Source organism: Carassius auratus, chromosome 12 (assembly GCF_003368295.1).
Source record: "Carassius auratus strain Wakin chromosome 12, ASM336829v1, whole genome shotgun sequence".
Classification (NCBI taxonomy): Eukaryota; Metazoa; Chordata; class Actinopteri; order Cypriniformes; family Cyprinidae; genus Carassius; species Carassius auratus.
Genome location: NC_039254.1, coordinates 13,162,937 through 13,186,197, shown reverse-complemented (window position 1 = coordinate 13,186,197; position 23,261 = coordinate 13,162,937). Strand labels below are relative to the sequence as shown.

General features: G+C 35.9%; 2 protein-coding genes across 2 annotated transcripts; one reads left to right on the top strand and one right to left on the bottom strand.

Moving 5' to 3' along the window:
• Positions 1–433: 433 nt before the first annotated feature.
• Positions 434–14,263, bottom strand: get4 (guided entry of tail-anchored proteins factor 4). Its single transcript, XM_026277050.1, has 9 exons — positions 14,051–14,263; positions 11,540–11,618; positions 11,312–11,393; positions 10,527–10,676; positions 10,283–10,421; positions 5,651–5,791; positions 4,916–4,991; positions 4,541–4,613; positions 434–1,206 (listed from the first exon to the last, which is right to left on the bottom strand). Exons 1-9 carry the CDS (start codon positions 14,188–14,190, stop codon positions 1,118–1,120), a joined length of 969 nt encoding a protein of 322 aa, XP_026132835.1. The 5' UTR covers positions 14,191–14,263; the 3' UTR covers positions 434–1,117.
• A 2,049-nt stretch (positions 14,264–16,312) lies between these two features.
• Positions 16,313–22,670, top strand: LOC113111876 (uncharacterized protein C10orf88). Its single transcript, XM_026277049.1, has 7 exons — positions 16,313–16,628; positions 16,746–16,898; positions 17,584–17,781; positions 18,516–18,588; positions 18,666–18,866; positions 20,692–20,972; positions 21,969–22,670. The coding sequence occupies exons 2-7, from the start codon at positions 16,765–16,767 to the stop codon at positions 22,141–22,143; spliced, it is 1,062 nt and encodes a 353-aa protein (XP_026132834.1). The 5' UTR covers positions 16,313–16,628; positions 16,746–16,764; the 3' UTR covers positions 22,144–22,670.
• The last annotated feature ends 591 nt before the right edge of the window (positions 22,671–23,261 follow it).

Below are 23,261 nucleotides of genomic sequence, written 5' to 3'. Positions count from 1 at the left end.
CTTCGTCCGCCATGATTATTTACTCTAAAGTCACGTTTGATCTCGAGGGATTTTGTGAGATTTCCTGTCTGACCTGGGAATGCTCGGGAGTCAAATCGGTTTGTGTGATGTGTTGATATTGCCGTGTGGCTGCACACCACACACTGAACGACCAAAACTGTTAGACCCGTGATTTTTTAATCGCTGTGTGTGGGGTCTCTCAGGTTTGGAAAAATCGGCCGACAATTTTAAAATCGTCCCGTGTGAACCAGCCTTAACACATATTAACTATTACGTGTTAGCCTCACAACAGTTTTCCAAAACAATGTCCAAATAGCTATTTGGTTGACTTTAACCAATACCGCTGTATAACCCCCCCAAAAGCTGTAATTAGAAGCACTTGTAACTTCACGTTAAGATCTACAGTAATGAAGACAAACAGGACATTTCTATGTTACATCCATGTTCTATTGTTTTATTATGTTCAATCACTCCTCAGCAGACAATGAAGCGGCCCCCCTAGTGACCGAGACATTTATAACGGCACATTCACACGAACATGCATTCATCCACCCGCTCGCACACATTTGTGAGATCTGTGCTTTTCTCGTTCTCGCACACACAATGTAACTGAAGTGGTGAAAATGTCCCATCAAGGATACCGTAATATCCCTAGCTGTGTAGACATACACAAAACCAAGCCTTGTTTTGAGCTATCATACTGTAGAATTTGTCAAAGTATATTAGAATGGATTATAAATTAAGAGCAATTTAACTACTATTATTAATACATTGAGCAACCACCACCCTCAGTGGCAGGACAGGAAAGTCCCTCTCACAAACGAGGGTCCCTGACACCAATAGCTCAGCAGAACTACAAATGAAGGGGAAATCACAATTACATCTGAAGTGCGTCTGTTTCTGCTCTTTTACGAATATTTGTTTAACAGTCCGGGAAGTTTGATATTGTTGCACCTTCATTCTTTAAAAACTATACACAGAACAAAGTCCAACAATAACAGGAAAGAGTTAGTTATTGAAAAAGAGCGCCCAAACGGATGTTTGATTGGTCATTGTTCACATCAGTGAATGGTTTGGTATGGGGCTGGTTTATGATGTTATGATCAGTCCAGATGCTTCAGTCCAGCTCTATGGGGCTGCTGTCCTCTTGAGCTTCCTCACCCTCTTCCTCCTCACCTGAGCCCATTAGACTATTCAATAGGTTTCCTATTACAAAGAAATCAAATCAGAATCTTTTTTTTTTTTTACTCTTCACAACATAAAATTTGAATAAAATGTGCTGTGTATTATGCTGAACAAAAACACAAGTACAGGAAAATTCGAAACAGGAAAACCTCGTAATTAAAACAAGAAAGAAAACTGACTTTTTAATCTCACTATTCAGAATTTTTTTGCAATTCAAAGAAAAAAAGATAAAAAGTTTATTGTGAGAGAAGTCGAATGTACATATTTATGCAGTTGAGATTATAAAGTATGCTATATATACACTACATCCCCCTTCATCAGTACGCTTTGTATGTGAATAAAGTTGGACATAAATAATTACACACGCTGCAATAATACATTAACATTTTGCAATGATAATAGATTTGCTATATCATACATAGTACATGACTATACTGTATGTAGGCAGATAAAGTAGGATTTACTGTATAATTTAATATACCGCTGAACAACCATATAGCTTACTTTTTTCAATGATGTAACAATCAAGCAGTATGCCATATCATTTGCTATACAGTACATACATTACTAAGTTTGGATATACGTATAGTAGTTTTATTATTCATTGTTAATAATTAATTCAATTAATTCGGAGATAATGAGAGATATGAAACCTAGGGCTGGGTAAAAAAATAGATTTTTCGATTAATCGTTTTTTAAAATGTGGTCGATTCAAAATCGATTCTCAAAGGCCATGAAACGATTTTTTTCCATATTTATTTTCGCAGACATTGAACGTAAGATTAGCGTTAATCTAATTACAAATCTTCTCCACTAGATGTCACCCTCTTATGTGCCTTGTGCGATGTTACCAACGAACCTATCATTCATTCATTCAGTTTAAAGCAGTGGTTCCGTCACGAATTCAAATGCGGCTCACCATATGCTGAACACATTTTCTGCAATGTGTGTCAGGTCATGCTCCCGTTCGCGTCTTACAGACTGCATCTTAAAGCCTCTTATACTTTCTGCGTCCACATGTCCGCTATGCAGGCTTGATGTAAACATCGCCATCGGAGAGTGTGTACCGAGTCTGAGCAGACAACCGCACGGACAGGTGCGCGTGGTCAGTTGTCTTCAAAAGCACAATTGCACATGTTCAGGCAGTATGAAGAAGCCCATTGCCAATCAAACCAATCGGGCCAGGCTCGGGCTTGTGCAGTAAATGATCGGTCGGTAGGGGTGTCACGATTTCGGTTTTAAATCGAAATCGATCGAAATTAAGTCACAGTCTCAAACTTCGAATTAAAAAATGGAATCGGCGATGCTGCCACGCCCACATGTTGTATGACGGCAAATCAATGACAAAAATAACCGAGCATACAACTGATGCTGGCGCGCGCGCTATATGGCTTCCGCGAGAGGAAAACTGAATCGGATGCGAAGAAACGGGAGCCTGCGAGCTCATTTCAAACTCTCGCGCGCGGATGCTCATTCCCCACATCCTCGCGCTCGATCATCTCACCTCTGCTCGCGCGAACAATTTTATTTTTGTCAGTCGTGGGGCGGGGCTTGCTGTTTTAGTTGTTATCTCAAATGTCATTGGTTATTCCCCTTTTCCTAAAGTCAGTATTCGACGCCTGTTAGAAAATGATTAATAATTCACTTGACTTGACCCATGACTTCATCAGTGGACCAGATACATGTGAGCAATCATTTCTTTTGCTTGTTTAATTTATTTTTGTCTTTAATGTAATTTAATGCATTGTTTATAGAGTAGATCTTTTGTAGATACTTGATTAACTGGAATTCTTCTGATTGCTAGTGATTGCAGTCTTGTAATAAGAGATACACATATTTTACAGACTGTAATGATGCACACACCCACACATACATACATACATATATATAAATCTAAATGAATGACAGTGAAGTGGTTAACAAGTGTTTTATCTTTAATCTTTTAAATAGATACATCATAATATCTTTTGTGAAGAAGACTGCACTTACAAAAGAGAAACTGGATGGCAGTTTATTTTAAGTTTTCAATTGACTAAAGATATAAGTTATTGTTACATTATGTTGTTAATAAAAGTTTTAAATTTGACAATGTAGTGTGGTACATTGCAAAAAAGGTCAGATATTATATTGCATAAAAGTCTAGTTTGAAAAATGACAATCTGTGCTTTAAAAAGAATAAATGTAAAAATCGAGAATCGAATCGAACCGTGAGCTTAGAATCGAAAATGCAATCGAATAGAGGATTTGGAGAATAGTGACACCCCTATTGTTCGGTCATGTAATGTGTTTCGATTAGCGCGAGAAAGATGCGAAAATGTATGCGGAGTAGTTGAAACTGAGGCTTGCTTCTGACGATTACGCTTTGGTAGCACCAGCAACTAAAGCAAAGTCTGAGGTTTGGAAAAGTTTTGACCTTGTTTATAATGAGAATAATGAGTGAATAATGACGCCCCATCAGTGAGCGCAGGAGCGCGCTGAAGACATCTACAGTGGATTCAATCATTTTCCTCCACAAAAACACTTAGGCCTTACCTAATCTTGGTGATTAAATGTTTTTCAAATAATAACTAAATATTATTTGAGTCTTAAGTGCATAATGTAGACAGAGTAGGCTATATAAGCTAATGTTGGCATTATTATTTTATTATGTCAGCTGCTATAGCGAAGAAAATCCGGCAGAGCCTTTATCTTAATTCATTTTGTTATTGCCAAATACCCATCTTAATTTATAATTTATCTTAATTAAATTTTTTAAGAAAGACTTGTTTTTATTGGTGCGTTGGCCTATTTATATGCTAAATGAGCCTATACCTAGGGCTATTATTTATAGAGTGCTGAGATGTTACGATGTTACAGAGGACTTATTTTATTTCTTTGTTCAAACTTCCAAGTGGCCTATTAAGTTAGTCATGTATAAATTATTTTAAACCATGTATAAATGACTCATTCCTGACAAAAGGCAAAAGAGCTGTGTGCTGCATACATTTGAATAATGTCCGGTTGTAAATGGGTTCGGGCTTTTAAAAAGCTGTCAATCAAAATGTACGTGTCGGGCTCGGGACATGTCGGGCTTAACTTTTAAGGCCGATTACAGCTCTAATAGAAAATCGAATCGAAAATCAAAATCAAATCGATTTGAGAGCTTGTGAATCGAAATCGAATCGAACTGGAACATCTGAATCGATACCCAGCCCTAATGAAACCTGTGGTGTTTTGTTCAATTTTGAACAATTTGTTGTAACACCAAGCCTTGGTGATGTGCATCACCGACTGTCATTCATTGTCATTAACTGCTTTAGCATATAACATCATGAATCATGACCAGTAGTCACACAGAGGTAGCGGTGTTTCTTACCTAGCAAACCACCATATGATGATGACTGTTTAGGTGGCACTCCAAAAAACAGTTGTCCTATTCTATCCAGATACTGAGGTCAAGAGAAGGACATATTGCATGTTATACACAAAGTCCAAAAGTCTTATCTCATGCCAAATCCATGCCACATTATAACAGTGAAGGTCAATCTCTCTGAATGATGCCTGCAACCTTTAACATGTTTTACTGTGTGTACATTAGCTTAGCATCAACCAAACTATTTTGTAATCTACCGTGCAGACACTGATGTAGAAAGCTTATTAGGTCAAAAGTGGAACCCTTTTATCTCTAAGTACTGAGAAAGAAAAAAGGAAGTTTGTGATGCGTTAAAGAGAATTACTATTACTAACTCACCTCATTGTACATAGGGTCTCTCTTCAGTGATGGCTGATACTGCTCGCATAACACTGTGAAGACCGTCAACTTCCCACTGGAAATAAACCACAATCATTCAGAGGTTATGTTAACCGTTTTGTTTCATCATTTGCATAATACTGATGGATGATTCAAAATGTCAGATAAAGTTAGTCAGTCTAGCACATATCTCTTCAACTCTAGTCCTAGAGGAACAGTGTCTGTAAGACTTTAGAAACACTCCAGTTTAACCCATGTGTCTAGTAATTTACAAGCAATTCTAAACATTTTTAACATTTTGATCACATATGCTTTTTTTCCTCACATTACAAAAGAAAAAGCCAATAACCTGCAACACAGCTCTTAGTAAGACTAAAATAACTCCGTCACATGGATATCAAAACGGCACTATTCTTACTCCTGCATAAAAATAGAGCAGCAGACCAGAAAATGTGCACTCAGACTGTCCAAGTGATTATTTGTAGAATTTTGTCTTAGAATTTTAGTATATAGAGCAGGGGTTCTCAACTCTAGGTCCATTCCTAATGAAACATCTAAACAAGCTAATCAAGGTCTTCAGGATTACTAGAAAGTTACAGGCAGATCATTTCGATCAAGGTTTGAACAAGAAAGTGGACCTTGAGAGACAGAATTATCAAAAAACAGAATTATCTATAATAGACAGAAAGGGTCTGATGCTAAGATGCAGAGCATGAATAGAGGACAGTATCTCACCCGTCCACAGCCAGCAGGAGGAACCACAGGAAGTTCAGCAGAGGCTGCACATATGGAGGACCCTTCTCTATAGACGGGTGCTTCTGTGTGTATGTGGTGAACACCACCAGTGCGCTTGTCTTATTTTTTAGACAAAGGAACCTGCAGTCAAAAAGAGATACTGAAATGTATACAAATCATAAAAATAAGCATTCAACAAATTTACTGAATGTGACAATATTAGTTTAAATCACTGCTTTAACCGATTTTTATAAAAGCAGGAGTAGAGTAAAAAAGTTAATTAATCATAAAAAGCAGTCTATACGACTTCTGCACTATTTTACAATTCTTCTGAATGCTATTTCTATGATAGATTGTGTGAAACAGATCCAAACTTAAGTTGTTTCCTTTCATTTTCAGTTCACTTAAAATTGTATCAGTAGCTTAGGCTACATTTACACAACAACGATGTAGTAAAAAAAAAAAATTACACAACGTTTTCAAAACGATTCACGTTTACACTTATCCACGAAAACGGGCAATGCTGTATTACATATGCCTGGCCAGTAGTTGGCGCTGTCACCTTGTAAGTAAACAGTACCATTTTCATTGTTTCTTTCCCGCTTTGATATTAAACGATACATGGTACAGCAGGCACCAGCACCTTTGTGCATGCAATTCAGTCTGGTTGCTGAAGTAAAGTCATTTGATGCTGTCATAAAGACGTTCTGTTTAAATAAACAATGGTTCTAATCACCAAAATAAAAAATAGTGAGTGTGAGCAGCAGTTGTGAGTGGGGTGGCCAACTGTAGCACCGCCCCTGCATCACCAGCGTACGTTTTTTTTTTTACCCGTTAAACTGGAAAAAAAATGCACTGCATGTGTTAACGCGCTAATTTTTACGCCACTAGTCTATACCCAAATACTTCCACAAAGTGTGTAAATGCTGCTCTCTCCCTTTTGGAAATGAGCAGAGTTTGTGTTCTGAATTTTCTCAATGACTGTGTGATGTGTAACAACTAGCAATACTCTGCTGCTCAATTGAATGCAGTCTTTGGGGTTAAAAGTCAATATGTAGGAACCCAGCCAGCACATTTCCCTTTTAGTCAGAGTTAAACAACCTGACTATTCAAGCACATATTATAGTGGAGAACTGAGACAATAGAAGCTTTCACACCAGATAGTTATAGGAACTAGCCACCAGGGCTAAAATGTTCCCTAGGACCATTTTCTTGGTTAGATTTGAACCGACAATAGGACCTGACATAAGCCTGCCAACAGTGATGACATTTAAGCGCAGAAAAAAACTCCTGTACAGTGGAGAACAACATATGAAGTATCATTAACTGTGAAACAAGCAGTGCATATATTTATTTAAATAAATCTTTAAGTCTTGGTCTGAAATGTTGCAGGAAGCGTGGTGTGTCTGCTATGCATTTTTTACTCTTAGATTTATCTTTGAGAATTTGACGTTTTGTATTGATATGATATCTCGGAATTGGCTATGTATTTGGCATAATACATATTTATCTGACTGATAATAAATTGTTACATTTAATTTTATTCTTGTTTAGTCCGTAATTATTGACTCCAGTAGATTACATGTATCCTTGTTATTGCATTCCCTGTGTCAGGTTAATAACGGTCTAAAATTCAGTTGAGATGGAGCAAAGGGCACACCAACTGTAACTTTCGAGATCCAGCTAACACTTGGTATTAGTTCAAGTGTACTTAGATTGTAAGGGCTTATAGGGAGCTTTTAGTAAACCGCTGTTTACTGTAATATTATTCTAGCTAAGTGTACATGGAGAAACCATGGCATGACCATACCAAAACTACTATCAGGAAAAGTAATGTTGGTCGGCTTATCTACAGTAGTGGTCGTGACCTCTGACTAGAAATAATGTTCCTTTAAGTATGTACAAATCTATAGGAATTAAATTAAAGTACTTTTAGAATGAGCAAGCATAGAAGCGGCCTTCTAAAATATTAGTAAATATCATATGAATGATCTATAATAATTGGCAGTATAACCCAAATGCAAGGTCATAATAAAATGGAGTCAGATTTGCATTTAACCTACATTTTTCACACTGAAAAGACCGAACATGTAAGAAACCTTCAGCCACCATTGGAAACCTTTCTTGAGCCAATTGTTTGGACCTTGCAAACGTAAATTCATCACTTGTAGTTCTTATTATGCGGGGTTAGAACCTCCCCCAAATCCATTCCTAGAACCAAACGAGTTCCCAATTCCTGTGGTGCAAACACGCCAAAAGTGGAAACTTCCACCATAAGGAGCTATAAAATGCCAACACTGCAAAACCTCCTAATACTCAGGTTTTTGATGAAATGGGGAGCATTCTTATTCTCAAGATTTTTTTCAGAAAGCTGGGGCTGATGGCAGCAGTGTCAACTTTAATACCACTAGGGGTACTACTAGGGGTGCTCCGGTCATGATCGGCCGATCGTTATGCGCATCTCGTCAGTAAAGCCGGTTTGCTGCGCAAATCCACGTTCATTTTCAGCATTTATTTGCGCATCTTCTCAGTTAACAACGGCTCTGTGTAGTAACAGCTGCTCTATGTGAAATCATGCACATGAGGGATTAGAGAACCGCTGATTAGAGAACCGGCTTTACTGACGAGATGCGCATTAACGATCAGCCGATCTTGATCGGCGCACCCCTGAGGTAGCGGTTTGGTGCTATAGGGTACATGTGTTACTACACATGTACCCTATAGTGCCAAACAGCTACCTCAGTGCTCTGGCACCATGGACAGTGCACAGGATTTATCAAAAAGACATGGAAATGTTCCAGATTTCAAAATGAAAGAAAGCCTTACAGATGTGTCCAAGCACAGGTTCAGGCGTGTAGTGCAATGGCAGACCAGATTTCATCCTCAGGACTTATGTAAAGAAAGCATGGCACATAAATTGAAATGAAAGCACTTCCTTTAAATACAGCACTACTACTAAAGCTCTGGCTTTAGTGAAGCAAGTAGTTAATATGCAGGTGCTTTAGGTTCCCTCAGCCTGTTTGGGGTTTTAAGCCAGGTGACTTTAGAGTAAATTTTAGCTCTGTACTTCAACAGTGTGTGATTAGACACTGTTCCCCAGAGAGTCAGTTATTGATGCAATGTCAAGTGATTGAAAGGGAACATCTCAGGTTGCGTAACCTCATTTTTCACAAGATGAGTGAATGAGACATTGCGTACAACCTTCTTATGTGCTATGCCTCTTTGCCTTCAGTGAAAGATTATGAGAAATTGGTGAACAGCATTATATAACTACTATATATATATATATATATATATATATATATATATATATATATATATATATATATATATATATATATATATATATATATATATATATATATAGAAAAAATAACTATATCGATATATATATCACTATCGTGATATAATATTTTTTATATATTGTGTTATATGATTTCAGTATTGTATAGACAGGTGCCTTAATTCAAAAGGGTGCGCGGAGGACGAGTGAGCGTGATCATCCCTTCCTCTTTACTATTAGTTTTAAGAGTGAAATAAGAGGGAAATAAACATGAATTCCACATGGAATCACTTAATCAGTTTTTCAACTGCAGAAAGACATCAAAAAACAGCTTGTAAACAAAACGTCATGCAGCATTTCATTTACCTCAGGCAAGTGTCCACAGCTCGCTAATTCGCAAGAGAAATTAAGTCTAGAGAAGAGCATTTCACAAAATATTAGACTACTCATCATATTTTATCTGACCTGTTAGTGATGTCTAAATTATTTAATGCATGTTTAAATAAATATTTTATGAAAATCAGCCACTGTGTACATGAACATATTTCAACAACAAATAAAAAATGTATAATTTAGAAGTTAATTTAAAAGCTGCATTGTGTGCAATTTACGTTTGCATAATTTTATTTTATTGTATTTATTTATTTTTTAAGTTGAGTCTTGATTATTATATTTAAAAAGAAATAGTAATTCAATATAAGTTTGGGCTCTGTTAATTGTAACCTTATAGTAATGTAAAAGGGATCTAAAAGAGATAGTTTAGAGCATACGTTATGTTAAAGTGTTTGTTGTTATGTTATGTTATGTGTTTAGTTTACACAGACATATGGAACCGAACATTGACGTCAAAATCGAGGTACGTACTGAACCGTCATGTTGGTGTACCATTACACCCCTAGCCATGCAGCGACATCATTTCTCTGCTGTAGCTCTCAAGCATGATGGCGTTCAGCAGGTCACATCAGGTTTGACTTTAATAATGACTAGCTGTATGTGCAATCTCACAACATCAAACCTGAAACATCAGATGTTACATCTGAACATAACTGAACAACAATAACCAAGATTCTCTGGGAACTTAAAACTGGGTCTGTTCCTCACACAAAGCTATCATGTAGATTTGGAAGACATGAAATACAATACGTTTTTTTTTCTTCTTCACTTTAAATCAATTTGGAGCTAGACAGCCTCAGTCCCGATTCAATTCTGTACACTGTATAGCAGAGTGGCCTAAAAATTATTTTTCTTATATTCCTGCTTTTGTATTTTGCAATAGAGCCAGTCAAACCAGTCTGAAACTGCATTTTGGTTTAAAAATAATAATAGAATTTCCAAACCCCAGAACTCACTGTAAAACGGCCTGTGCTACAAACATGTCCACCTCTCCGTGAAAACCTCGCGCTGATGAATACTCCACCAACATCTGTGCACAGCCTTCTCCATCAGATGAGTGTAGGAAATGATAGCGTGATTCACTGTAGTTTTGCTCTAAATGCAAAAAAAAAAAAAAAACATATAACGTGGGTTAACCATTCTCGAAACTGTTGACTGTTCCTCTAGAATTTATTGAATGATTATTAATGTCTGTTTTACCTTTCCACAATGTGAGCGCCAGCAGCTGGTGTAGTTTGGGGTGGCCCAACTTCCCCGAGCCTCCTGATGACCACTTGATCGCTCTGGAGACAAACGCCACTCGCTCTGGTGAATTTGGGTCCATCAGGCTGAAGAGTTTAGCCAAATGCTCTAGAACAAACACCGAGAATGTGATCACACAATTAAAAGCCTATCATGTATTTGCTGCAGATTGTAGGTATTGTAGATTGTATAAGGTTTGGAAATGCTGAATATTTATTATACTCTGTATTGTATAAGTTTATTGACTGTATGAGGTTTACCAATATTGTCAATATTATGCAGATTTGAATGTACTTCTCATTTTGCCATTAAAATTAATTAATTCAACTATTCCTTGTTTCACGATGTGGCTAAATGAGTGTTAAGACAGAACTGAACTTCAGTAGCAAAATTTCTGTTAAGTTTTGAAATATATGATTATACCATGATTATTTTAGACCACTATTACATTAAACTTTTTCTATCTAACTTGCGGTTTGTGGAAAGGATGGTTGCACTGACTGACCAATACACACACACACACACACACACACACACACACACACACACACACACAAACACAAACACACAAACACACAAACACAGCTTTTCAACAAATTTGAAGAAGCAGTACATTTAAACTCAATATTGGCTACCAATATTCACACACTTGTATTAGATTAAAAATAAATAAACCTTCTTTGCCAAATTAATAAAAACCACCAGCATAACAGCCTTAATAATATAATGCTCAATAAACTCACCTAGTGTCTCATCCTCTACTTCGGCCCCAGATTTCTCCAGGGACTCTAGTACCAGCATGGACAGATCTGCAGCACTGTTTTGCTGTTTAGAAAATGGCACATTAGTGCAGAGGGGGGAAAAAAGTGAACTAATTGTGAACCAGTAACAACTGACCTTTACAGGGATGTCACGACATGATAAATTACAGTTTCTGACTGACCTAATATTGATAAAAGAGGAACACATACCTGATTATAACTAAAGAAGAGCAATGCTCCATTGTACATCAACTCTCTGGCCTCTGCGTGCTTCTCTTGTGACATGTACCTGCACCCAAAGCAACATGGCATAATACAAATAAATAAATCAATGTACATGATGATTAAAAAAAGATGTAATTAAAAAATATATCAAGTTTAATACACGCATCAAGTTCTTCAAAATATATTAAAGGGGGGTGAAATGCTATTTCATGCATACTGAGTTTTTTACACTGTTAAAGAGTTGGATTCCCATGCTAAACATGGACAAAGTTTCAAAAATTAAGTTGTACGTTTGATGGAGTATTTCTGTTCCAAAAATACTCCTTCCGGTTTGTCACAAGTTTCGGAAAGTTTTTTTTCGAGTATGGCTCTGTGTGACGTTAGATGGAGCGGAATTTCCTTATATGGGTCCTAAGGGCACGTCTGCCGGAAGAGCGCGCGCTCCCGTATAGCAGAGCACTGAGAGCACAACAGACTTCACTGATCAGAACGAGAGTGTCGCGAAATGTCACAAAAGAAGTGTGTTTTTGGTTGCCAGGGCAAGACAACCTGCACAGATCACCAAAAGAGAAACAGCATTAAGGGACCAGTGGATGGAGTTTATTTTTACAGAGCATCAACGGAGTTGTGCAAGTGTTTGTGCCCTGCATTTCGAAGATGCTTGTTTTACAAACAAGGCCCAGTTTGACGACGGATTTGCGTATCGTTTATTTGTTAAGGATGATACAATCCCAACGAAAAAGGGTCATGATCGTGTGTTGGAACCGCAGGCGGAGAGTAAAACTGCTTCAAATATCTCTGCCTTCTTGTTAGTGCGTCCCCTCTCATGCCGAGACCCGGGTTCGAGCCCCGCTCGGAGCGAGTCGTTGCTGCTGCTGCTCTCGTTCAGTTTCAGCCTCGGGATCTGATTCTGAATCATAAATATACGCTGAATCTGACTGTCAGCCATGGTTTGTTCTGGTTGGTTTTTTCCTCACGGTGTCACAGCTTCCTAACGCTCTCAACGCAAAAGCCTACTCGCGCTCATGATTCTTTAGCTCCGCCCACACGTCGGTCGTGTTTTCCGGGAAAAATCGGTACAGACTATCTTTCTCTTATGAATATAATAAAACTAAAGACTTTTTGGAGTTATGAAGGATGCAGTACTACTCTATAGGTACTCAAGATTAACAGGATATTGAGTGAAAACGAGCATTTCACCCCCCCTTTAATTGTAAAATGCAAAAACATTTTCTTTGAAAAACATGAAACATGTGACTGTGCACATTGTAACTTTTCATATATATATATTTTTTTTTTTTTTTTTTACAAATACAGTGAATTTTCAGAAAGTTCCATCCCACAACAATTTACAGCCTGAACTAACCTTGCCTTTAAAGGCCACATTATCTGATTTGAGTTTGACACACAGTCATGTGGCTCCTTTCTGCATGTTTCATCATGTAGTTTGCACCTTGTGACTTACCAAATATTAATAAGCAGTTGAGTCTGTTAAGCCTACTTTTTTTCCCCTATGACAAAACATTACATTTGACTACTAAAATTTTTATTTTCTATTAATATGGCTCTTTTTTCCCCAATATGGTGTCAGTACATGTAGAGTGCATTGCTCTGATATTTACTTGCAGTCTTATGTGTGCAATATTTGACATTGCGTCCCCTTGGAATTATATGGTTCTATCTGACATTTTTGTCAAAATTGAGTTATTCACATATTCTTATTCTGTGTCAATGTATTTACATTATGTGACAGATTTTTTAATTTATTGTTTAAAAAACAATAAGGTTCTAACTACACAGTCGAATGGAGCAAAAACTTTAAAGCTCAATATCTCAAAACTACTCGGAATGCAGATAAAACCTTGTAATTCAAAGGGACGACTGGTGAAGTTGCTCGTCTCTGCATAATAAGTAAAAGACGTCTGGCCATCAAATACAAACTCATGTCTATAAATGCCATCTTAAACGCTGCCGGTGTATGTTGAAATCATGATGACCCAAAAGCCTATGAAACTATGATGCTCAAAATGATGCCTAGGTAGGCAGCTGACTAGACAACAGGTCAACAAAAGTAAGAATGAATGGTAGGTGTGGTTAACGAAATCATTTTTGTTGTCTCTATCACATTTGTCTAAATTCATCGGAGGATTTTAGAAAGACTGTAAACTTAAAGGTGAAATTTCACAATTCTTCCACTGTCGCATTAAATAGTATTGTTTTTTTAGGTTGGTATTATTATATTACAATATAACTGACATTCAAATTAATTATCAACCTTGCTCTTCAGGTTAGCATGTAGCTACATAGCTCACGCTGATATTATGAAATAAATGACGTTGAGAATAGCCAATCAGAGATAAGATCCAACTCAAAGGGCGGGTGAGGAGGAGTAGTTGGCCAATAAGCACAACCGAGAAACGTGCTCGGTTGACAACAAGAAAGATCTGGAAGTGACGGGGCCCCGTCCAGTCATTACTACTTCTCGATAAATCTCACCTGAAGAATAACGTCCGGTACATCTGATGGGCTTCATAATAATCTCCTCTCTCCACACTGGCTCTCAGTTTGCCCTCTACTCGCTGTACTCCTCCGCGGTTCCTCGCGCTGGAGCTCTTCAGAGACTCCTGCTCCGACATGACTGCTCCGACCAACCGAACGTGATTACTGAACCTTCCGACTCGCCGTACAATTATCTATATGCCATCCACAGACGGACAGCTAGATACTTCTTATATTTATTCCCTCGTTTTAATTATCGCAGATAAAAACAGTATGTAAAATAGTTTTGACACGATGGAGAGAAATACAAAATTATAAAGGTGGTGAAATATGGCTGAAATGTACAGTACTATTTTCAATGATATATGAGCTACAGCAGTTAATCAGTTAATCAATCAATAAATCTGTCAATAATAAGTTAACAAGTATAACCAGGTAGACAGTGCAGCATAAATGTAATATAAAAAATATGTAAAGGAACTTTAAATTAATGCAATTTCTCATACATGAGGTATGAAAGCAAGACCAGTGCAATAGATTAAGAGTTTAAATATAGAACAGACTTTATTATTTAAATTTTGACATTTATTGTACATATAAAATAGAGATTTTGTGGGTAAAGTTGCAAATTGAGCAACTTGGATCAAACTAATTGTATTAAAAGAGCTAACCTAACTAACAGAAAACATGTTTCTTTAAAATAAAAAAATAAAAAAATTGAATCTTTATTCTGAGAGTTACTAAATAGGCAAAATGTTTTGAACTCAGGATTACAGTCCAGCTTAATCTAAAGAAATGAATTCTTTCCCCAAAGACAATCAATATGTTTTCAGAGGTCATACTGTCATCACTTACAGTAGTAAAAGAAAATGATAAATTTCCGATCAGTTAAAACAGCATTGGACCTTCATCTCTAGAAAAGGTGAAAATTCAGAGCAACCAGAGCAAGTTTGCTGAAGAAAAGTGGGTCAAGAATACAATACAACAAGCAACAACTGTGCAAAATCACACCTTCTTCATACTGGTACTTGGGGCTCTCTGGATGGGATTGTTCATAGATCTCCTGGCCTTTGTCTGTGAGGTTGAGAAGCAGATCAGTCGAGTCATGATAATGTTTATGGCAGTGAACGAAAAGACAGAAAGGGTTTTTTGTTTTTCTTCACATTTTCTGAAGTAAATGGTGTTTGCCAGTGCAAGGGTGCTGTTATGTGGTTGCTTAAGTGTTCTAATTGGTTGTAGGCATGTTGCTATATATCTGCTAGGATTTTCCGAGTGGTTTGTTGCATTGAGTTTTTGATGATTTATATGGCTAGAAATGTCTCGCCATTAAATGCTTAAGACTCACTTTATATTGTGTCTATATAACTGCAATTCTTTAATTACTATGTACTAACATTGAAATGTATGATTTGACAAAATGTACTGTACGTAACGTTACATTGTACTTATATTTAAAAATATTTTAAAAAATCATGTCTGCCACAAATTAAAACTAAATAATTAATTAAAGTGACATTGGCCTAATAAAGGATTGCAACTGATAGTATTGGGGATAGCCTTAACTTTAAACCATTGTAAAATATTAGCTTCTGATACTTTTACTTTTCTCATCCCTTAAAATAATCTCCTCCAATAGAAAATCTTTAAAACCTCCAATCCTATAGAAAAATTTAAATAAGTTGTAACTTTTATGATTGTAAAATGATTGTATGACTATATCATTTATTTATTTAGTTTTTACTTATTTAATTATCTTTAAGTTTTTTTTTTTTTTACTGTACACACCTGTTCTTGTGCTTGTTTTAATGTTCATGTGTATCTTTCTAAAAAGGAAAAAAGGGGGCACTCAGAGCCGCATTCATGAAGGCTGTTAGGCACAAATGTAATATTTTTTTATTAATCTTTCCAATCTTTATTATTATTATTGTCATTATTATTATTATTATTATTATTAAAAGGGTAAACAAGATTAAAAAAAAAAAAAACAGATAAACCTTCCATATATAGTTATACCTCTTTCGTCTTACAAAACACAACAACAACAACAAACGTTAAATTACATTAAATAATTAATTTTAACTTGCCAACTTTATTGTTGTCTGGACAAAAATATGTTTATTAACATATTTGTGTTTTTATGCAAGAGCTTCAGAGGCAGTGATACTTGTCTTATGTTTAAACTAGTTTATTTTTTATTTATTCATTTTTTTAAACTAGTTTATTTTTATTTTATTTTATTTATTTTTTCTCTTTGGCTTTCAAACGTGTAAATAAGATGTGTAAATATTAATCGTTAGTATTTTACTCAGGCGCATGCATGGGCGTCACTGTGGGTCCTGGAGCAGCTGTCGTCGCTGTTATTCAGCATGTGATATTGTTGATGTGAATGGACGTTGTTAGATTGAGTTATGTTTGTATAAAGACTATAGTATTGCTTTTATTAAACAATTGACAGTGCTATCTATTAGCCAATGGAGTATTTTTGTTTTGAACTTTACAGCTAATATGTAATTTAACTTCTCATACCGCAAATTTAAGGAGCGACAAAAGTGAAATGGTTAGATTTTAGTGTACGGTAAGTTATATAATGTAAATTACCCTAACTGTGTTATAGCAAACTGTTTATCCAACGCACATTGCGGCTGAAGTGTGAATGTTTTTGTGTGTGTGTGACTGTATGTGTGTCTGGCAGTAAATTATACTATATCAGGATGTCCTCGAGTGAAGATGCAGTGATCTCTGCACGTAGTTCATGGCTGTGCTCATCACAGAAACAGCTGTCTGATGTTCTCACTACAACACAAGACAACAGTCCAAGCGATGAATGCAGGTTTAAACATGACAGGTGAGTCCGTTTTAATTGATGCTGGTGTCTACAAAGCCAACCTAATAAGGTATTTAAAAAAACGTAATACAAAAAGGATATAGTTCACCCAAAAACTGCTTAAAACGTACTCCATCCTGTGGCTTCTTTGGACCAGATGTAGAGAAATTTAGCATTACATCACTTGCTCATCATTAGATCCTCTGCAGTGAATGGGTACCGTCAGAGTGAGCGTCCAGACAGCTGATAAAAACATCAGAAAAATCCACACGACTGCAGTCCATCAATTAATATCTTGTGATCTATTAGTGACCAAGCGATGTAATACTAAATATTAAAGAAACAAACATTTCGATGTCGGGATGTCAGGTAAATATTCTTTAAACTTACATTTTTGGGTGTGCCTTACCTTTAATATGCTATTGATTCATGCAATTTCACACACACACACACACACACACACACACGTGTATATGTATGTATTTTTGTGTATATGTGAAATTTCATGAATCAATAGCATATTAAAGGAAAAGCACACCTAAACTTACATTTTTGGAAATGTATAGAGAGAGAGAGAGAGAAATTGCATGAATCTTAATTAAGTAACATTTTGAATAATAATCTTAATTAAGCCACCTTAAAATCTGAATGTAAAGTATCGAGAGACATTTTATTCATATATTTGCACATGCATTTTTATTCACAGGTGTGACCCTGTCTGTCTGGAGAGAGTTGAGGAGGGCTTGCCATGTGTTGTCACACTTCTGTGCACACCTAACTCTGCATCTGTGATCAGCAGTCTTCAGGTCGTCAGTGAAGCCCGCACTATTGAAGTGTACTCACTGTCTGGAGAATACTGCGGCACCTGCCGCGGAGAGCAAGTTCAAAAATCACACAATGATGGGTGTTTATTTATTTTGTTCTTTACACTTACTTCAAGGGAGATAATATTGGTTAAATTCAAGAGTTAAACAATATAAAAAAACTTTTATATAACAATATAAAAGTTTAACATACAAAATAATAATCACAGAATTTATATTATTTTACTCAATTTATTTTTATTCTGCATAACCTTAACCTTTTATGTTGACACTGTTGACAACGTCTCTCAAATGCTGACTACCTTTTTTCGTAATACCGTAAATATGCAAATTAATATATCTAAGGTTTCATATTATCTAAATCCCTAATTTCATTTTGTTACTAATATTGATTATAATTGTAACAAGGTGTTTAAAAAAAAAAAATTATATGCACAAAATGAATTATTAAAATTTGTTTAATAACCTTTTAATCCCCAAAAATACAAATAACATCACTGAATCGCTGATCGTATTCAGGAAAAAAAAAAAAAAAAAGTAAATAAAAAAATAAATAGATTATTTTAATCCCTTTTAAACTAAGTGATTGCTGATAAAAACAAAAATGTTGACATTTTTATGAGTTATATATCACTTTTTATATAATGTGGATTCATTTGTAGCTTTGAAAAGGCAAAATAAAAATGTATTATTACTTAATAATCAATAGATTATTATACATTTTTGAATCAGTAAAAGTATTATTTTACAATATTATAGACTATTTATGATGACTCTTGCTGATTCTTCTGTTGATTTCTTTGTTTTTGGTCAGTTCTGAAGATAAGAGGCGTTTCTACAGGAATCATCTGGTGCTGGAGATCCCTGTTGCATCCTGTGAGGTGAAGGTAAGGAAAGCTGGAAGTAATATCCAGGCTCTTATCACAAACACACAAACTGATCTCTGTGTGGTGTCTCCGTACAGCTGCTCTCTCTCGGTGGCCGCTCATCTGTGGCTATCACCCATATGGCTGTGGGACTGGAGATGCTCAAGGACAGACAAATTGGGCCGAGTATAGACCCAGGCATTGACCTTCAGCGTGTGCAGACCATGATGGAGGAGATGGGCACCACCCTTTCACCAGGAGCGCAGAACCTCATGGAACTTGTGCAGTGCCAGCAAAAGGTCTGGATCCAGCTTCTTATTATAGCAGAATCACCACTGCTTTAGGCTTTTCAATGTGTTATTATATCTCCAGTGTAGAATTTCTTGTCTCCGTAAGCAGTCAGTAGCAACACACTAACATTCAGAACACTTTCGCTAACTCATAGCAGCACACAATCATTGTGGTGATCAGTTTTGCATGGGCAAGTTCCATTCCCACTCACATTTTTGTATAAATTTATTAGATTCAGCAGATTTGGCCCTTGTGGCAGATATCATTTCTTGTAGGCGTTTCTTGTAACAGTATGTCAGTGTTTTTTTCCCCACAGCTCGTATAGAATAGCTTTAACTATGTGATATTTGAGGGCTTTCTTATTTGTCTTGTATATTTAGGTTTTTTTTATTCATTATAACATGTTTTGTGTGTGTGTGTATGTGTGTGTTTCGATGTTATTGTGGTTTATATAATTACAATATGGACATCATGGTTGCCTTTAGCCGTAGACCACATCTTCATCGTACATTACCACTGTACACTACCAGTCAAGTTATGAATAATTAAGATTTTGTGTTTTGTTTTGTATTTTTTTCCTTATGCTCACGAAGTCTGCATTTTTATTTATTTGTTTGTTTGTCATTTGATGACAAGTACAGTAAAAAAACGCAATGTTGTCAGATATCATTGCACTTTAAAATAACAATTTAAAAAGCTTTTTTTTTTAATGTAATTTATTCTTGTAAAATTTCTGCAACCATTCTTTTAGTTTTAAGTGTCACATGATCCTTCAGAAATCATTCTAATATGCTGATTTGGTGCTTAATTATTATCAATTATCGGTACTCCATAAATTATTATTTTTTCTTTTTTTTTCATAATTCGTTGATAATTAGAAAGTTAAAAAGAAGAGTGTTTTAATAAAAGTAATTATATATTTAAAAATTTCCAAATGTTCATTTTACCATTTAATTGTAATAATCCAGTGAGATTTTTGTGCTCCACACGGAGATCTGATCTCATCATCATCAGTCTGACTGGAATAACATTAAGAAACAGAACAAACTGAATGGTAATATAATAACACACCTTCTCATTCAAAGTTTTTTTCTTTATTTTCATGACTATGAAAATTGTAGATTCACACGGAAGGCATCAAAACTATGAATTTACACATGTGGAATTATATACATAACAAAAAAGTGTGAAACAACTGAAAATATTTAATATTCTATGTTCTTCAAAGTAGCCACCTTTTGCTTTGATTACTGCTTTGCACACTCTTGTCATTCTCTTGATGAGCTTCAAGAGGTAGTCACCTGAAATGGTCTTCCAACAGTCTTGAAGGAGTTCCCCGAGAGATGCTTAGCACTTGTTGGCCCTTTTGCCTCCTGTCTGCGGTCCAGCTCACCCCTAAACCATCTGGATTGGGTTCAGGTCCGGTGACTGTGGAGGCCAGGTCATCTGGCGCAGCACCCCATCACTCTTCTTCTTGGTCAAATAGCCCTTGATGCCTTCAGTGTGACTCTACAATTTTCATAGTCATGAAAATAAAGAAAACTCTTTGAATGAGAAGGTGTGTCCAAACTTTTGGTCTGTACTTTATATATATATATATATATATATATATATATATATATATATATATATATATATATATATATATATATATATTTTTTTTTTTTTTTTTTTTTTGCAAATTGTAATTATTATTATTCATATATTTTTTCACATAACCTCGCATTACATGTTCACTCTTAAAGTGAGATTTTTTGACAATAGTTTATTTGGAGGAAAAGCACAAAGCTTCCTTACAAATGAACAATCATTCTTTGTGTGTGTTGTGTCCAGAATAAATCAGACATGCTCAATGGATTCATTCCTCTGCTCATGGGAGGACGGGCTTTGAGTTGTTTGCCAAGAGGAGGTGGGGATTCTAGTTCTGCAGTAGCAGAGTCAGGCCTTGGGCAGCTTCTGAACCAGACCCCCGGAGCCATGTCTGCCATGCTGAGCTCTGAAACGGGCACGGTCAAGACAGACCTGCTTCCAGTGCTGCAGAGGGTATGCGGTCAGGTCACACAGCTCCGACTGGAAGAAGCCACATCTCCAGAGAGGAAGAAGAATGGAGAACGGTAAGTGTGAGTCATGTGTGTTTTTTTCATAAACAGAAATTCAGTTACAATGGTGGTAGAAGCCACATAAGATTGGTTGTGGAAACCAGCTCATCGTGATAACAGTGAAAGTACTATGAATAATGAATTATAATACTGATAAAAACATGATGTTTTTAATACTTTTTGGGCTGCTAAAGATGAAACATTAGTTAATCACAACATTGAAATATGCCCTCAAGACTTTTTGAGCCTGCATTGGTTTATTTCTTACGGGGGAACACAAAGTACTACGTACTATAAGTACTGTGTTGTATACAGTGAGAATCCATGACTTGTACATGATATATTCCAAATTTATGAAGCTTAATGATAGATTTGTATGATGAACAGACAGGTTCTTTTTCACTGAAAAAGTTTAACCCCAGTGAAGCTCTGCAGTTTCATTCATTTCAAATATGATGAGATGTTTGGCCCATCATATACAAACATTACAGGTCATGTTTCGATGTTTCATGTGTGAATCAAATGTGAGAGTGAATGAGATTGAAAAACTGTTCTACAATGATATAATATGATCTCATAAAAAAAATGTCTGTTCTTGGCAATTCGTTTGACACGGAACAGAAGAAATAGTTGAATCAAGTTATTTTTGTTTCTTTGCGCACAAAAAATATTCTCATAGCTACATTACATTACGGTTGAACCACTGATGTCACATGGACTACTTTAACTTACTTTCTTAAACTACTTACTTTAACTACTGTCCTTAACCACATTTCTGGGCCTTGAATGTGGTAGTTCCCTTGCTGTCTATGCAGGGTCAGAAAGCTCTCGGATTTCATCAAAAATATATTTATTTGTGTTCATAGTTGAGCAAGGGTCTCAAGGGCTTGGAACAAAATGAGAGCGAGTAATTAATGACAGAATTTACATTTCTGGGTGTACTATCCCTTGAATGTGTCCTTTATTTTGTCCACTAATTGTATTATTGTTTTTTTTTTTTTTGTATTACAGGGAGGGTCATGTATGTTGTGCAGGGTTTGAGAAAATTCTGGAGACTGTTGTAGGGAAACGAATGGATGAGATGGAGAGAAGATTAAAGGAACATCTGGACCTGCGTCTGGATGCTCTTCAGCAGAGACTGGAGATCACACTTCAGCAGGCCCTCTCTCAGAAACAACAGCAGTAAACAACATCCTCCAAAACACAATACTAATCTGAACACTTTTAGCAAGATCTCCGTCCTGAGCTTTAATGACCACTGTATTATTCTGTAAAGGAACATTTCATTCATGTCAACTATCCCTTCACAACAAAAACGGTTGTAACATTTTTCTTTTGCCTGCAGTCTCTAAAGCTTTGTGTGGAAATGGTTTATGGTTTAATAGCAATTGCTGCTCTTCATGTGCACATCCCAAAGAGAATGTACTTATTTGGTTCATGTGGTTAACAGCTTGATGAGGCGATTATCTAATGCAAGTGCACAAACAGTATCAGGTGATTTTCACAAATCACAGCTACTTGAAGATCTTAATAACACTGTTTATACTATATGTAATAATTTTATCTAAACGATACTACAAACATTGGTTGCACTGACAGACTGTAAATTGCCTTTGTGTAGATCATGTTCATGTGTTTATACTGTTCATACTGGAGAACTAAGAACAAAAAAAAGAAAGAAAACAATATTAAAAATGTTTATACTAAAGAATATTATGTATCCGACAAACGTTTGTACTGTTTTTATCTCAAATGAAACTTTACATTGCATTGCATGATTTATTTAAATACTCTTTGAATAAATTTACTGTCGGAAGGAGAACATTTCTGCAAATACATATGCAACCGGGTCAGAATTTCAGAAATTATGAGATAAAAAAAAGGTTCATGGATACAATACATTTATTAATTTGTGTTAATGTTAGTTAATAAGACAACCGTTCAGTGTTGTTCATGTTTTTGTCGCTGTTACATGATTAGGTGTTGTCTGACTAGGGACGAGACGTGGGCTGATGATGTCATTGTTTCAGAAAATCTATGGATCCACTGTCCACACAAAAACATTAATTAAACCCTAAGTTCCCACCAGTAAAAGGGTGATGTTTACCATGTTACAATTCAAATAGCATATTTTTGTACGGACTAATTACAATTAGTCCTTTAACAAAAATACAAGCTTCATATTTTTCCTTCTAAACCCTCAAGTACACTTGCTTCATAGATGGTTTGTATGGTGTTACTACAAAAATATTTTGCATATTGAGGACAAATTAAACTTTTGGTAATTTGCACATGAACTTTTGA

Coding starts and splice junctions, on each gene's coding strand:
- get4 (XM_026277050.1), bottom strand. CDS start 14,190: ATGTCGGAGCAGGAGTCTCTGAAGAGCTCCAGCGCGAGGAACCGCGGA. Junction 10,422..10,526: donor GGCGCTCACATTGTGGAAAG/GTAAAACAGACA, acceptor TTTTGCATTTAG/AGCAAAACTACAGTGAATCA. Junction 4,992..5,650: donor CTCCTGCTGGCTGTGGACGG/GTGAGATACTGT, acceptor GTTTATTTCCAG/TGGGAAGTTGACGGTCTTCA.
- LOC113111876 (XM_026277049.1), top strand. CDS start 16,765: ATGTCCTCGAGTGAAGATGCAGTGATCTCTGCACGTAGTTCATGGCTG. Junction 18,589..18,665: donor TTGCATCCTGTGAGGTGAAG/GTAAGGAAAGCT, acceptor GTCTCCGTACAG/CTGCTCTCTCTCGGTGGCCG. Junction 20,973..21,968: donor AGGAAGAAGAATGGAGAACG/GTAAGTGTGAGT, acceptor TTTGTATTACAG/GGAGGGTCATGTATGTTGTG.